At 32.3% G+C, this 14190-nt stretch overlaps 1 protein-coding gene across 5 annotated transcripts in view; it reads left to right on the top strand.

The window, feature by feature from the left end:
- The first annotated feature begins 1110 nt into the window (after positions 1 to 1110).
- The window catches only part of LOC117166839 (putative uncharacterized protein DDB_G0271606), a 20138-nt gene continuing 7058 nt past the window's right edge, over positions 1111 to 14190 (top strand). For 3 of the 5 annotated variants that reach the window (XM_033351179.1, XM_033351178.1, XM_033351182.1), the window contains exons 1-8: positions 1111 to 1569; positions 2922 to 3092; positions 3243 to 3557; positions 3679 to 4069; positions 6229 to 6413; positions 7017 to 7106; positions 11883 to 12188; positions 12316 to 12553. In XM_033351179.1, the coding sequence (XP_033207070.1) occupies positions 3057 to 3092; positions 3243 to 3557; positions 3679 to 4069; positions 6229 to 6413; positions 7017 to 7106; positions 11883 to 12188; positions 12316 to 12553 (1561 nt within the window). In that variant the 5' untranslated portion in view covers positions 1111 to 1569; positions 2922 to 3056. The remainder of the gene's footprint in view (positions 1570 to 2921; positions 3093 to 3242; positions 3558 to 3678; positions 4070 to 6228; positions 6414 to 7016; positions 7107 to 11882; positions 12189 to 12315; positions 12554 to 14190) is intronic. The other 2 variants (XM_033351180.1, XM_033351181.1) reach the window with 2 other exon arrangements.

The following is a 14190-nucleotide window of genomic DNA, read 5'->3' as shown; positions in this document are numbered from 1 at the left end:
TTTCGTTATACCTTGCTCTTGTGATTTTCAATATGTTTATTTCTAACATAAAATGATATACTTTTAAATTTACGATAACATTTAACTGAAATTATCTCCAAACATCATTAAAAATTGCATTTGCCTATTCAGCTTTATACGCATTCAAAATTATTTAAACAATACAAATTTTACAATAAAGTGTATTCAATGAAATTCGGACAAAAACGAAATTTCGTTTCGCGAGCTACGAGATTCGTATGTGCGTGTTTTGACGTCATACGCACGTTGTTACCAACTATCGCAGCGAGGAAACGAAAAATTCGAAAAATTAAAACTGCTCAGTGATCATACATAACTTACATAATACATTTTATGGGGGGAGGTCTAGTATCTAGTTTATTGTTACAAGATAGTAAAAAATTAAAGGAAAAGTCTGGAAAGTGCTTTCTATAGGGGTGTGTGGTGGGGAGTCGCGAGAATTTGCATTATGCAATTTATACATAGCTCCTCAAACAGTTGACAACAACGTGCGAATTACGTCAAAACACCTACAATCGCACATGCCTCGAACGTCAACATTTCCGAATATCTCATTGTAGAGTTGTATACTATGTAGACGAACCCTAAGGCATTGAAATGTCCGTTTTCTAATGTCATTCCATACGCTCCAATCAACCCCTTCTAAACGGGGGTGTAGATGATTCATTTTTATAGAGGTTACCCTTAACCAATCGCCAGGTGCTCGATCGGGGGCAGGCGGTTCTAAAACTTGAGGGGGCGATTATATGACGTCACGAGATTTCCTTGCTCCTTTTCCAATCCACGCATTTGCCTCTGTCTGTCTTTTTCTAAGATACAATTTTAACATGTTTTAAAAAGAATAATAAAGATTTCATGCTTTTCTTTCAAAAATATTATGGAGAGTGGCATAATATATGATATTTCGGAAAAAGAACGCGAGATCTTGAATATTCTAGTTAGAAATAATAATAAAGTTGTGCCTTAGAAGGAGATACACTGCGGCAAATACGCAGATTGGAAAAAGAGCGAGGGAATATCGTGACGTCAGAAACTCCGCCCATTCCCTGCTTCTCGAACCGCCTGCCCCCGGCCAAGCACTTGGGCGATTGGACTACGAGGGACGCGTCAACAAGAGCACCACGCTCCGAATCCCACATAGCTCCGGCCGTGAAACGCCCGTGGAAAAGGATCTTGAAGCTCCGTTCCAGGAAGGCTCGGCCTCGAGGAGGCGTCTCCTGATAACAGGAGGAACTCGAATATTTGTGCAATAGTCAAAAAGTGAATTGATTTAAACAATTATTATCGATTCGTGGATTTAGAAGTGAGTGCATTTGCGGGTCGAGGACTCTGCGCTGGCGCGCCAATGGGTGCCACTTTCTCGAGACTGAAAAAAATTGATTGATAATTGCTTTAAGCGGGAAAGATGTCAAATTTCAGGTCTTATAATTTGTGACCTTTGTGGCGTAATAACGTTTCTGGTGCACAGTTTTGAAACTAACCTCAAAATTTGAGCAGAAAGTGTACATACCAGACTCCAGGATGGCAGCGGCGAAGCTCGAACCCAAGGTAAGTTACTTTTAGGAGACAAATATTTCCTCATATTTTCAAGGTCTTTCGTTTATTATGTCTTTTTATCTTGTTCATCCCCGTTACTACCTGAAAAAGTTTACCCAAATTTGTTTGACCTTACTTCCTATAGTAAAATGTAGTCTTCCAGGTCGGAAAATTTCTTTTGTAAAGTGATTATCCTGTAAAGATCCCTAAAATCAAAGGTCTGTCTTTGACGCATATTTTCAATACTTTGACCTCTGACCCTGGCGAGTTTTGAGGTTCCCTTTAAGTATAATAAGTTTTGCCAACTCCAAAGTTGTTCTGTAGTCTTAATTTTCATCAAGAATCCCTTAATTGTTGAATTTCGAGGTTAGGAAACCCCGAACATTCTTTCAACTGCCTTCTTTTGACCGAAAACCTTACTCAAATCCTATAATTTTGAGGTTAGTACAAGGCACAGCGATCTGAAATTCGTAATTTTGAGCTAGTAAATAGTAAATTAGGCGGGAGGTGGACAATTGAAGAGCACGTGCTGGTCCGCGAGTGCCCGAGAGTTAGGTGGAGTCCGATGTGCGAAGTGGGTGGAGGCTGGATCGCAAGGCTTTCCGCGCGACGCAAGCTAGGCGAGTGGGCGGGTGCGAGGTGAGCGTGTCCTCGCCTCATGCAACTCGTGTTCGATTTCGCGAGTGTGAGTTCCACACACTTAAGCTTTCTCTCCTGGTTTCACGATTTTGTCTCTCTCCCTTCCCACGTTTCCCCCCCTATTTTACCATCCCTCTTCTTTTTATCTTCTCTCCTTGTTTTGTCTGGCTCTCTCTCTCTGTCGAGGTTGGAGCTATCGCGGCCGAGAAGTTATTTCCAATGCGGGTGGGGCAGCATTTTGACAGGGGCGTATAGAGGCGGTCCTTCCTCGGGTTCTCGAGGAGGGCCCTGCTTCCCTTCTTTGTCTCCCAAAGAGATTAGGTGCATGAAAGCACGTGGAGTCGGGATTCCTAGCTTGTCTCTTATCAAAGGCAAATTTCTACTTTACAACTCGACCATTGCATTTAATCTTTCATTCAATTATTCACTCCCCAGACCTTGTGACTATGCAGAATTTTCTTGAATGCGGTACTTGGAGCCTGGATCACGAGATTCCTGGGTTACCAAACTCTCGAGACTGTTTATTCTGTACTATTTTCGGCTTGTACGCAACTCGCAGTTCTCTCGATTTCACTTTGTGATATTTGCCTCCTTTAAAATCATTAATTGTTTTACCTAATACAATCAATCGTCTACTCGTCAATTAATGTTTTTCTCAATTTCGTATGGGTGTTTAAAAATTTTATCAGGTTGTAAAGACTCTCAGAAACTCTATTCATTTGCAGGCTGACTTCTTCCACCTGGAAATTTTTCTTGGAACTCCTCTCTTCGACTAGTATCTGAATGTCTTCAAATTTATTTCTTCTTAACGTGAAAGAAGAACCAGAAGATCTTGTTTTTTGTTTTCTGCAGTTTTCATAATGAACGGGAGTCCCGAAGTGATCAAGGGCGATCAGGTGATTTGATTTCCTACTACTCATTATTATTCATATTCTCGGTTTCTACTCTCCGTTTTGAATCTTGCGCAAGAAAGTTTTTGAATTTTCTAATGAAAATATTCATAATAAAATTATTTGCAATTTTTTATTTTCCTAATATTTTTTTAGGACGAAATCGACGAGCAGCATGATCCCCTGCAGTTGCAATCCCAGCAGCAGGATGGGTCAGAGCAGCAACATTTGGACCAACAGCAACAGAATGCCCAGCCTCAAATTCGCTTTTTAAGCGCCAATGTCCTCCAACAATTGCAGCAACAACAACAACAGCAACAAGATGCTCAACAACAAGCACAGCATCAACCACAAGTTATCACGCTACAGCAGTTGCAAAATTTCGTGCCTTTACAAACACAACAGCAGCAACATGATCAACAGAGGGCACAGACCATTTCTGTCCAGGCCCTGCCACAGCAATTTTTACAGGTAAGATTCAGTTACATATAATCAATCAGTGGAAATATTTCTCCGTTAGAACTAAGATTCCTGACTTGTAATTGTTTTCTAACTGGACTCGATTTTCTGGATTTTCCCGATATTTTTTCAGAATGCCCAGTTGATGAATAATCATGCCCAGCTTCAGCAACAGCAGAACCAGCAGCAAGCCCAGCAATCACAGCAGCAGCAACAGCCCCAACAACAACAGCAACTCAGCTATAGTATGATCCCACAAATGCAAACTGTGAATATTGATGGACAGGAAGCTTTGTTTATTCCTCATTCGGCAATGTCAGGAATGACTGGTCATCATCAAACGCAACCGACGATGCAATTCACGACCTCTGGAGGACAAGTGCAGCTTGGTGGTCAACAAGTTCAGTTATCAAATGGACAAACTATCATTACACCTCAGCCACTGAATCTCTTAAGAGGACCTGGCGTTTTCCCTACGTCGATAATTCAAAATATTGGCGGGCAAACTGTTCAGTTGCCATCAGGTGAGATTCTTGTCTTTTATTTTCTATTGCAGGGTTGCTACAGATCGGGGAATGTAAAAACGGCCAGGGAAAAATCAGGGAACGTCAAGGAAAACCTGAAAGAGTCGCGGTTTTTTCGTTAAGTTGAAGTTATAAAATTCTATATGTCAGATAAAAGTGGGGAAGTCAGGGAATTTCGAAATTGGGATTTTGTAGGAACCCTGTATTATTTTCCTATTAGGTATTTTCACTTCAACCATCAGCTAACTTCACTTTGTTAAAATCTGAGGGGAAAACAATGGATCAAACGCATAGAACAAAAGTTTAGTTCTGTAATATATTTGTAATTAATAATCATTATTGTCATTTTATCATTCTATTAAATAGTAATTAAAAAATGAAAACTAATTTTCAAATACACTTATATAGAAAAAATGAGCTTTTACAAAGATATTAGCAGAATAGGGCAAAAATGAACTGAATCCCATACGTTTGGTACCTTGTTTTCCCCCTCAACAATGTACGAAGTGAAGCTATCTGGTGGCTGAAGTGAAAATACCTAATACAGGCGGTGAAGCCCTAGGGGTGCACAGGGGACAATGCCCCCTCAGGAATTGTCCAGCGAGGGGCAAAGTGTTGCTTTACTCCCCTCTAAAATAGAATGATTAAATTCATCAGATCGTTTAAATTCTTCCAAAAATCTACCTGAAATCTATCCGAAATCTTTGCCAAATATTTGAAATCTTTGGGAAGTCATTGAAATCTTTGTAAAATATTCGAAATATTTATAAAATCTTTTAAATCTTTATGAAATATTTTTTTAAATGTAGAAATCTTTTAAATCTATCCGATATCTTGCGTCATTTTTTTAACCTTTGGAAAATCATTCTAATCTTTGTGAAATCTTGAAGAAATATATGGTAGTATTTGTGAAATTATCGAAATCCATGGAAAATCATTAATGGCTGTAAAATATTTTAAATCTATGCCAAATCTATGTGAAATATTTGAAACCTTTCATATCTTTGAGAAATCTTCCTGAATTCCTTAGAATCCTTTTCGAATGAATCTGAAACTTGTGAAATATTTGGTAATATTTACGAAACGATTGAAATCTTTGGGAAATCATTGATGTCTTTGTAAAATCTTTGAAATATTATCGGAAATGTTTATGAAATAATTGAAGTCTGTGAAATCTTAGCAAAATATTTTTAATCTTTGTGAAATCTTTCAAAAATCATTGCAGTGTTTGAGAAATCTTTGTAAAAACTTTAGAATTTTGCGAAATATTACAAATATTTGGTGATATTTATGAAGTTATTTAAATCTGTGGAAAGTAATTAAACTCTTCGTAAAATCTTTTAAATGTAACTAAAATCTTAGCGTGATATTCAAAAACAGTTAAATCTTTGGGAAATCATTGAAATCTGCCAAATATTCGAAACTAAAATCTTTGAGAAATCATTAAAATTTTTTTGATATATTCGTACAATTTTTCAAAATCTTTAGAAATCTGCAAAATGTTTAAAATATTTTTTTAATATTTGGTATTATTTGTGAAATTATTGAAATCGTTGGGAAATAATTAATGTCTTTGTAAAAAATTTTTAATTTATCCAAAATCTTTGACAAATCAATTAAGTGTTTCTAAAGTCATTATAACATTTTTCTGAAATTATTAGAAGTCTGCGAAATTAAAAAAATATTTTTTAAACATTTGGTAATATTTGTGTAATTATCGAAATCGTTGTAAAATCATTGGGTAATAATTTAAGTGCTTGTAAAATATTTTTAATCTATCCGAAATATTTGAAAACTGTTAAATCTTTGAGAAATCATTGAAATCTTTGGGGAATGATTAAAGTGTTTGTAAAATCTTTTAAGTGTATCCGAAATGTTTTTTCAAAATTTTGTAATATTTTTGAAATTATTGAAATATTTGACAATATGAATTTTATACCTGCATTTATTATTATTTATTTTTCATTTATCCACAATTTGTATTTAGTATAATATTATTATACTATATATAACGTGTGCCATTAAATATTATAAATTTATTCTCCTGTCCCCACCTAGAGAAAAAGGCTCCGCCGCTTCTGTTTTTGTAGTTTAAACTCACACTTTTGTCGTTTTCTGTGAGAAGTGGAAAGATTCCAAAATTATTTTCTGTGTTTTAGGGCAAAGTGTTCAAGTGAGACCGCTGCAATTTCCGATGCAACAGCTTCAGCAAACAGTACCTGTTCAAGTCCCAGTCACTGCCAGCAATGGGCAAACAGTTTATCAAACTGTTCACTTTCCAGTGCAAGCTCTATCCAGTGTGTTCAATATGCCAACGACGCAGATGATTCCTCAGCTTACACAGGTATAATAGTCAAGACTTGGTTGCTTAGTAGCTCAAATACTCCCGATCAACGAGTATTGCCCACCCTGGGCGAAATCGGTCGCAATAAAAAGATTTATATATCTGTAAAAAATAGATGTATTTAAAAAAATGCAATGTTCAATTTTTGAAGGAACCTGTAGATTTAAAAAAATTAAAACGAAATATATGCGTATTTGTATTTTCTTTATAATGAGCGCATTCTGCATGTAAACCCAATTTTTTTTTCTCTTTGGATTTTTTTTTCAAGGGTGCATAGATTCTGAGATATTCTGCTTTAAAAAAGTTTTTTTTTCTTTCAAAAAATGTTATCTTGAACTCATTTAAAAAAACTACAAATACGCAAATTATTGTTTGGGATATTGAATCAAACTTGAAAACCATGTTGGGTTTTTTTAAATATATGAATTTTTGACAGATATAAAACTTTCTATTTCGACCAATTTCGCTCAAGGTGGGCAATACTCGTTGACCGGGAGTGTATATAATTTATGCTGATCCATGAAAATAATTTAAAGGAACTAATAATAGGAAGAGTAGAAAGTTTTGAAACCTCTAGATTAAGGTTTGATTGATTTATTTTAGCAATTCCCTCAAGTAGCCCAAATCATTACACCGAATGGTCAACTTCAGCAAGTTCAAATTGCAAATCTTTCACAACTGCAAGGCTTACAAGTAAGTATATAATCGTTATGATTATATAGCCGTTTTGTCCAACGAGAATTAAAAAAGCCGCGGATTTAATTTAGTTCAGGGTGCCTAACGATCCAGAAATCTTGAAACTTTGAAAGCCTGAAAAAAAGAAATATTGTTTCTGACCTTTTTTATAAGTTTAGACATATTAGGGTGTCTAACGTATCTGGAATTGTGAGAAAATTTTGATATACCTGGAAAAACTTGAAAATGCCAGAGATTTTGTTTAGTCAGGGAATTTTTTCGCGGACGTACTTATATTTTCTTTAAATTACAATAGAAAATTCAAAAAATATAATTCTGTTTTAAAAAGTAGCTTTACATTACTGTATTTAACTGTTTTGTTGAAAACTCGTATTTTTCTGTTTGAAATTAATTTTTTTAACTGAAAGTTTAACTATTCTATTTTTAGTTAAAAATTTGTAATTTTTAGTGAAAAATTAAAGTATCTCGTTGAAATTTCATGTATTTTGTTGGAAATTTATCAGTTTTTTTAAAAATATTTTCTCTCTCTCCCCTGGCAAAAAAATTTTTCGTGGTTAAAAACTCAATCAATGTTGAAAAGTCATCTTTGTTGGTTGAATTAAACGGTTTTTGATTTTTTTGTAATCTTTTTTAATTGAAATATAAGCTACTATATTTATCGTTCAAAATTCATCTTTTTTGGAATTACAATTATATTATTTATTTGAATATTACATTATTTTCTTAAAAACTAATTTTCGTTGCTGAAGGTTCATCATTTTAATTAAAGACTCATCTTTCTGGCTGAAAAATGAGCTGTTTTGTTGAAAATTTGATTTTTCCTGGCTGAAAGTTAATTTTTTCTTGAGAATTTATTTATTACAGTTGAAACTTCAACTATTTTGTTAAAAACTCTATATTTTTTCATTATTTTGTTTTTAAACTGGAAATATAATTATTTCAGTTGAATATTCCAACACTTTGGTTAAACATTCATCTCTAGCTTAAAATTACTTTTTTTTTTAACTTAAATTTAAATATTCACTTTTTGTTTTAAAAATCTTTTTTAGTTGGAAAATCGTCTTGTTGGTATAAATTAATTTTTCTTGTTGAAAATACATCTTTTTAGTTTAAAATTCAACTATTCAAGTTGATGATTGATCATTTTGGTTGAAAATACATCAGTTTGTGTGAAAATGTAACTATTAAAAAAAATACAACTATTTCATTTTTGGTTGAAAGTTGATATTTTCTAGTTGAAAATTGAACTATATGGTTGAAGATTCGCTTTTTTAAACTGAAAATGTAACTTTCATTTTGTATTTGCAAATTGATAGTTTTTAATTAAAAACTATACTATTTTATGGAAAATTCATGCATTTTGTTAAAAAATATTTTTGTATAGAGAATTAATCTGTTCTCTTTTTGCTTGAAAATTTTATTCGTCCAGTTGAATATTCCATAATTTTATTAAAAACTCATATTTTTGGTTTAAAATTCAACTATTTTAGTGAAGATTCACCATTACACTTGAAAATTCATCAATTTGATAAAAAATTTAACTATTTTATTGAAAATTGTTTTTTCAAATGACTTCATTTTTTAAATTAAAATTAAATTAAAATTTATCTGTTGCAGTTGAAGATTTGTAATTTTAATTTAAAATTCATCAGTTTGGTGAAAAATAGTGGTTTTAACTGAGTATTTAACTAATCCCCTTTTGGTAGAAAACTGATATTTTGTAGTTCAAAATTCATCTACTTGGTACTTTAGAGACAAATAATTCAAGAAACTAATGTTTTCAATTAATCGTTGGTGTTTATATATTTAAGAATATCTTGTAATATACGTTGTCAACGCTTTTTAAATGAAACATGTTAATTGAGTAATTGAAAACTGAAAAAACATTATTTATTAGAAACTCGCGAAACTGTATACATGTTCCGAGTTAATGATTTAAAAAAAAGGAAAATATTTTTATTGCTCCGTACTGTGAAAAAGTATATCCCGAAAAAACATGGAATTGCCAGGAAGTTTTCTTCCAGGATTTTATTAGACACCCTGTATACGTCATTTATATTTTGTTGATTATGGTATATATCTGGGCGTTCGCACAAAAATGGTCCTTATAATCGGTTTTTATTATCGCATTTCTGCTTTTTTTGGGGTCCATAAGGTCACTTTTCGTGCGGACGACTAGACAATATAAAGTGATCTCAAGGCACTCTGTCATCTATTTGAAATTATTGAATAAATAGTATTTTCCTTTTTTAAATATTGTAAATTATGTTAATCCATATATTTTTTTGTGGCACTCAACTTAAAAATCATTTTAAAAAAATTAGTTGAAAATGTAGATTTTAATTCAGTTTCAGGATTAGAAAGTGCCATGTCCATAGAACGGATTTTTAAACTCTAATAAGACGGAAACTAGCTTAATTAAAATGTATATTCAAATATTGCATCCTGAACACACGGTGTTTTTGTTTTTAGTAATATTCTTTAATGTATGATTTAATTACCTCTAACTGGTTAGCGATTAGCAAATTTTGTTCTGAGGTTGGGTTAGACATCAGTTGGTTTTAAGGACAGTGAGGTTGTTGCATATTTTCAAATATTTTTTCCCCCTTTGTAAAATTAAAAGAATATTAAGAAAATAATGTAACTATACGGAAGGAAAGTTTTTTGCAATAAGTTTCAGTTTTTTTAGTGTGTAAAAAGTATACTTTTTGAATTTTTGCGGGAAAATCTCATTGGTTCAGCGGAATTTCGGAAGTACTTCATTCTGAGTAGCGTGGTTGTCCGGTCGGTGAGGGAATCTAATATGGCCGCTAGCGATCTAATGTGTAAACAGTGAACATAACCTATTGTTTAGTTTATTTTTTGAAGCGTGTTTTAAAAGTAAAAAAAGGGCCTGAAGGATTTTCCAAATGCCTAGAATTTGACTAAAACCTGGATTAGATTATACATACTTACTATAAAATTAAAAGTTTAAGATTAAAATTACTTATAATGAAATGATTTTCAAAGCAAAACACGCCTAAGTTTGGCTTAAACTTAGTCACTTTCCCGGTTCTTCCAACGGCTACGGCCCATTTCTTTCTCAGTTCGGTGCCCATAGGCAACCTTTTAAGTATTTGTTGTGGATAATCTTTGCATCTTTATTATCACACTTGCAATCAGGTACAAAACATTTTTTATATAAGATCCGACTAACATGTGCTCGTGATTCCGAACATATGATTGACAAAAATTTGACGTATCTTTGGAAACGTCTTATTTTCACGGACTTGAATGATATTATTCATTACTATATTTTTTAGGTTTTATATTTTACGCACAATTGTATTTTTTAGCGATATTTAGTTACGGCTGCTGCTTTTCAAAAATTTTAATAAACCAATACCTCTGTTAGAAATTGTAAATGGAATTTTCGCTAGATATCTGTTAGATACTTCGTTAGTCAATGGATCGTTATTCTGATTGATTCGGTGGTTCTTCGGACGTGACGTTTCAAGGTCACAGAGTTTTTGAATCGGGACTTTAATACTTTTCTTACAAAAAAAATGTCTCAACAATTAAGTATTCAAAAATTTATTTAAATTCTCTAAAATTTTCAGAATTTCATGCGGTATTCAAAAATTATATTACCTAAAATTCATGCAATTTGCTAAATTAAATGATTGGTTAAATTATAGAATAGCTGGTACCGCCCTTTATTTCATGGAATTTTTTTGTCCAAAATCAAACTATAGGAACATGAAATTGAAGTAAATTCGAAGCGATTTGTTAAAAGAAAGGATTAAAATTATTGTTAATTGCATTATTATAACGTGTCAAATATGGGTCTGCCAAAAATTTGAATTTGCCGTATTTAACTTACCGTTTAAGTCCTTTAAAATTCCCGGCTAGGTAAAAAGTGATAAATAAGTGTAATTTAAACTTTTATTTACATATCTTGACATATTTTGCTGTTTGTTTTGTTCATATACACTATTTTACTTACAAAAAAAAGAAAGAGTTGTTAAAGAAAGAGTCGTTTAAAATTCTAAAGCACCTCGACCCTTTTTCCTACTTTAGAAAATTACAAATGAAATTTTTATAATGGGTTATACTGATGAAAATTATTCACAAAATATGTTCCATTTTATTTAAAAAGATTAAAATTTTTCGTATATATACTCTTTGTCTCAGAAAGAATGTCTAAAAACACTTTAATGACAAGTTGAATATGACAAATTCAAATTTTTGGTAGACCCATATTTGACACGTTATAATAATGCAATTAACATTAATTTTAACGCTTTCTTTTAAAGAATCGCTTCAAATTTGCTTCAATTCCATGTTCCAATACTTTTATTTTGGACAAAAAATTCCATGATATAAAGGGCGGTACCAGCTATTCTATAATCTAACCAAATAATTAAACGCCTCAGCATTCATTTTAGTTTATTCTTTATTCCATATTATTTATAAGTCATATGCTATGTTAGATACTTCTATGCAGTACGATAGTCAGTGGTCATGACGTAATCTAGCTCTCATTCGACGACTTGAGTTTGCAAACAATTAGGAGTTCATTTGTTTGTAGTTATGTTTTTGGTAAATAAAAATGTTGGCCCGGAAAAAAATTCAATGGCTTATTTTTTATACGTGTAAAAGAAGTTTTGTTTCATTACTTGGTGCACAAAAGTGATCTAAAAAACTTTTTAATGACATTGAATTTTGTTTCTAAGAATTGCTAGGCACCCTGTTTAAGCTAGAATCAAATGAATTTTCTTTTAATTGTTTTAGGGTCAGCAAGTGGCACAACAAGTTGCTCAGCAAGTGGCACAGCAACAAGCGCAACAACAAGTAGTCCAGCAACAAACGCAACAACAAGTAGTTCAGACAGTTCAACAACAACAGCAACAAGTGGCTCAGGCTCAAGCACAGGCTCAGCAACAGCAGCAGCAACAGGTTCAGCAAGTAGTTCAACAAGTCATCCAACAGCAACAGCAGCAGCAGCAAGTCCAACAAGCACAGCAAGCTTCGGCTTCGACTCCAGCTTCGACAGTTTCCACGTGGAGTTCGAGTGTGAGCGGTCCTAATAATGTTCAGGTACATTTTTGAATCAAAGAAAATATTTAAAACGCAATGAAACAAAAAATCTTTATAAATCCATTGGGAAAAAAGTTCGATTTTTATTTGTGAATTTTTGTTAAATGTTATGTCTTTTCGTCATCAGGTTGTGGGACTTGGACAACTAGGAAGACCAGTTGGTAATAGTACGAATGTGCTGACGACGAAAGACGGCCAAAAAATAGAGGTACAGACGCTCTCGACGATAACGAGGGCGCCTGAGTCGGCAGACGGTGATATTAAGCTAACTAGTATCGACGCTAGTCAATTGGCGAATGGTCAGGTTATACACATCCCTGCTGCCCAAACATCTCAAAATTCCATGCAACCCATCACGTTAACAGGTAATTTCCCATGTTTTTAGTAAGTCATTTCCGGGGGGTTTGATAACTATTAAAAGCTGGTGTACAAGCCTTCGTAATTATTAAATCATTAACAATTCTCATTAATATTAATATAGAATATTAAAAACTTTGTAATTATAATGATGTTTTTTTGTTAGTAAAAAAAACTCAAATCATTGGTTAAGAGCACCATTTCTTGCTCCCATCTCCCAATTGTTGGTACCCTTCTATGATTTCATAGATAATACATTTTTTAGCATGTTTCGCCTCGATTAATTTAATTATACAATCATTTTTTTCATTAGAATTTCATATTTCGCGCAATTTGTAATTTTTAAAAGTTTTTAATTAGAAAGTATATTTCTATAATGAATAATAATTCTGTAGGAAGATTTTAAATTAAAAAATCGAGTTTAAAACAGAAAAAGATGATAATTAAACTATCTGAAATTGCTACATCAGCAAATGGATAAATTCGGTAATTTTAAATGATTACAATTTTAGAGTACTGAATTTTCATGATGAACGCTAAATTTTTAATTTCCCCCTTTCATAGGTTTTAATTTAATATTAAAATTGGTTGAATTTTCGAAAGTACAATCGGTAATTTTAAAACAATTAATTTTAAGTGATTTAAAGTTACTTCGAATAATTGAAATTTTAAAGTGTTTATTATAAAAGTCTTAATATCATTATTTTTGGTTGCTAACATTTCTTTTTTCTTTTTAAATGAAGTTTAAGTTTTAACGTTCCAGATTAGAAATTTGTTCATTTTTAGTATTTCCCATTTAAATTACTATGGGGCCATTCACAAAATACGTGATACATTGTTCAGGAACTTCTGGCATGTATTTTGTAAATGTCTCCTATTTATTTTGAGTACTTTTTTTTAGAATAATGCAAATTAATTTTTTCGTTTAGAAAATTTTTTAATTTTATTATCTAATAACAGTTTAAAATTCTAGAATGTCAAAAGCTTTGACTTTAAAAGATTATAGTTTTCCCTATTAAAATGTCCAATTTTAACCTCCCTGAATTTCAAATTATACAAAGTCAATCGTTTTTAATTTTTAATTATTTAGTTTTGAAGGCTTTTAATTATAAAGAACACAATTTCAATTCCTCTGAATTATAAATGGCCCAATTACCAATATTCGAATTTAAAAATATTCCATTTTGAACGTTTCGGCATTATCCTATTTTCGAAATTTGAATTTAAAATCGTACTAGTTTCGTGATTCTTTAATTAACATTGAAATTGTTTAATTTTTAGCGCATTAACTTAGATACTAAAAAATTTAACTTCGTTTTCTAATAAAATTATCCAAAATCGTTCGTATCTTTTGTTTTAAATTTCAAACGCTTGCAAGTCGAGGTTATTAATTATTCCTTCAAAAATATAAAAAAACATTATTAAAAAATTGTTTTGATAACTGATTCTTCAATTAGAATATTTTCATGACAGGAAATATAAATTCAGAGACTTGAACGCGCGATTGGTGCGCGTGAGTTTACTGATAGTGTGAATCTATTGTATAGAACGCATCTCTGTATTTTCCTTTATTAGACACAAAAATGTACATACTACTTAGGGGCCATTCACAAAATACGTCATGTGTGTGTGTGTGTGGGGGGGG

The sequence above is a fragment of the Belonocnema kinseyi genome, chromosome 2 (assembly GCF_010883055.1).
Source record: "Belonocnema kinseyi isolate 2016_QV_RU_SX_M_011 chromosome 2, B_treatae_v1, whole genome shotgun sequence".
NCBI lineage: Eukaryota > Metazoa > Arthropoda > Insecta > Hymenoptera > Cynipidae > Belonocnema > Belonocnema kinseyi.
The sequence above is the reverse complement of the archived record's forward strand: the minus strand, read 5'-3'. Positions and strand labels throughout refer to the sequence as shown.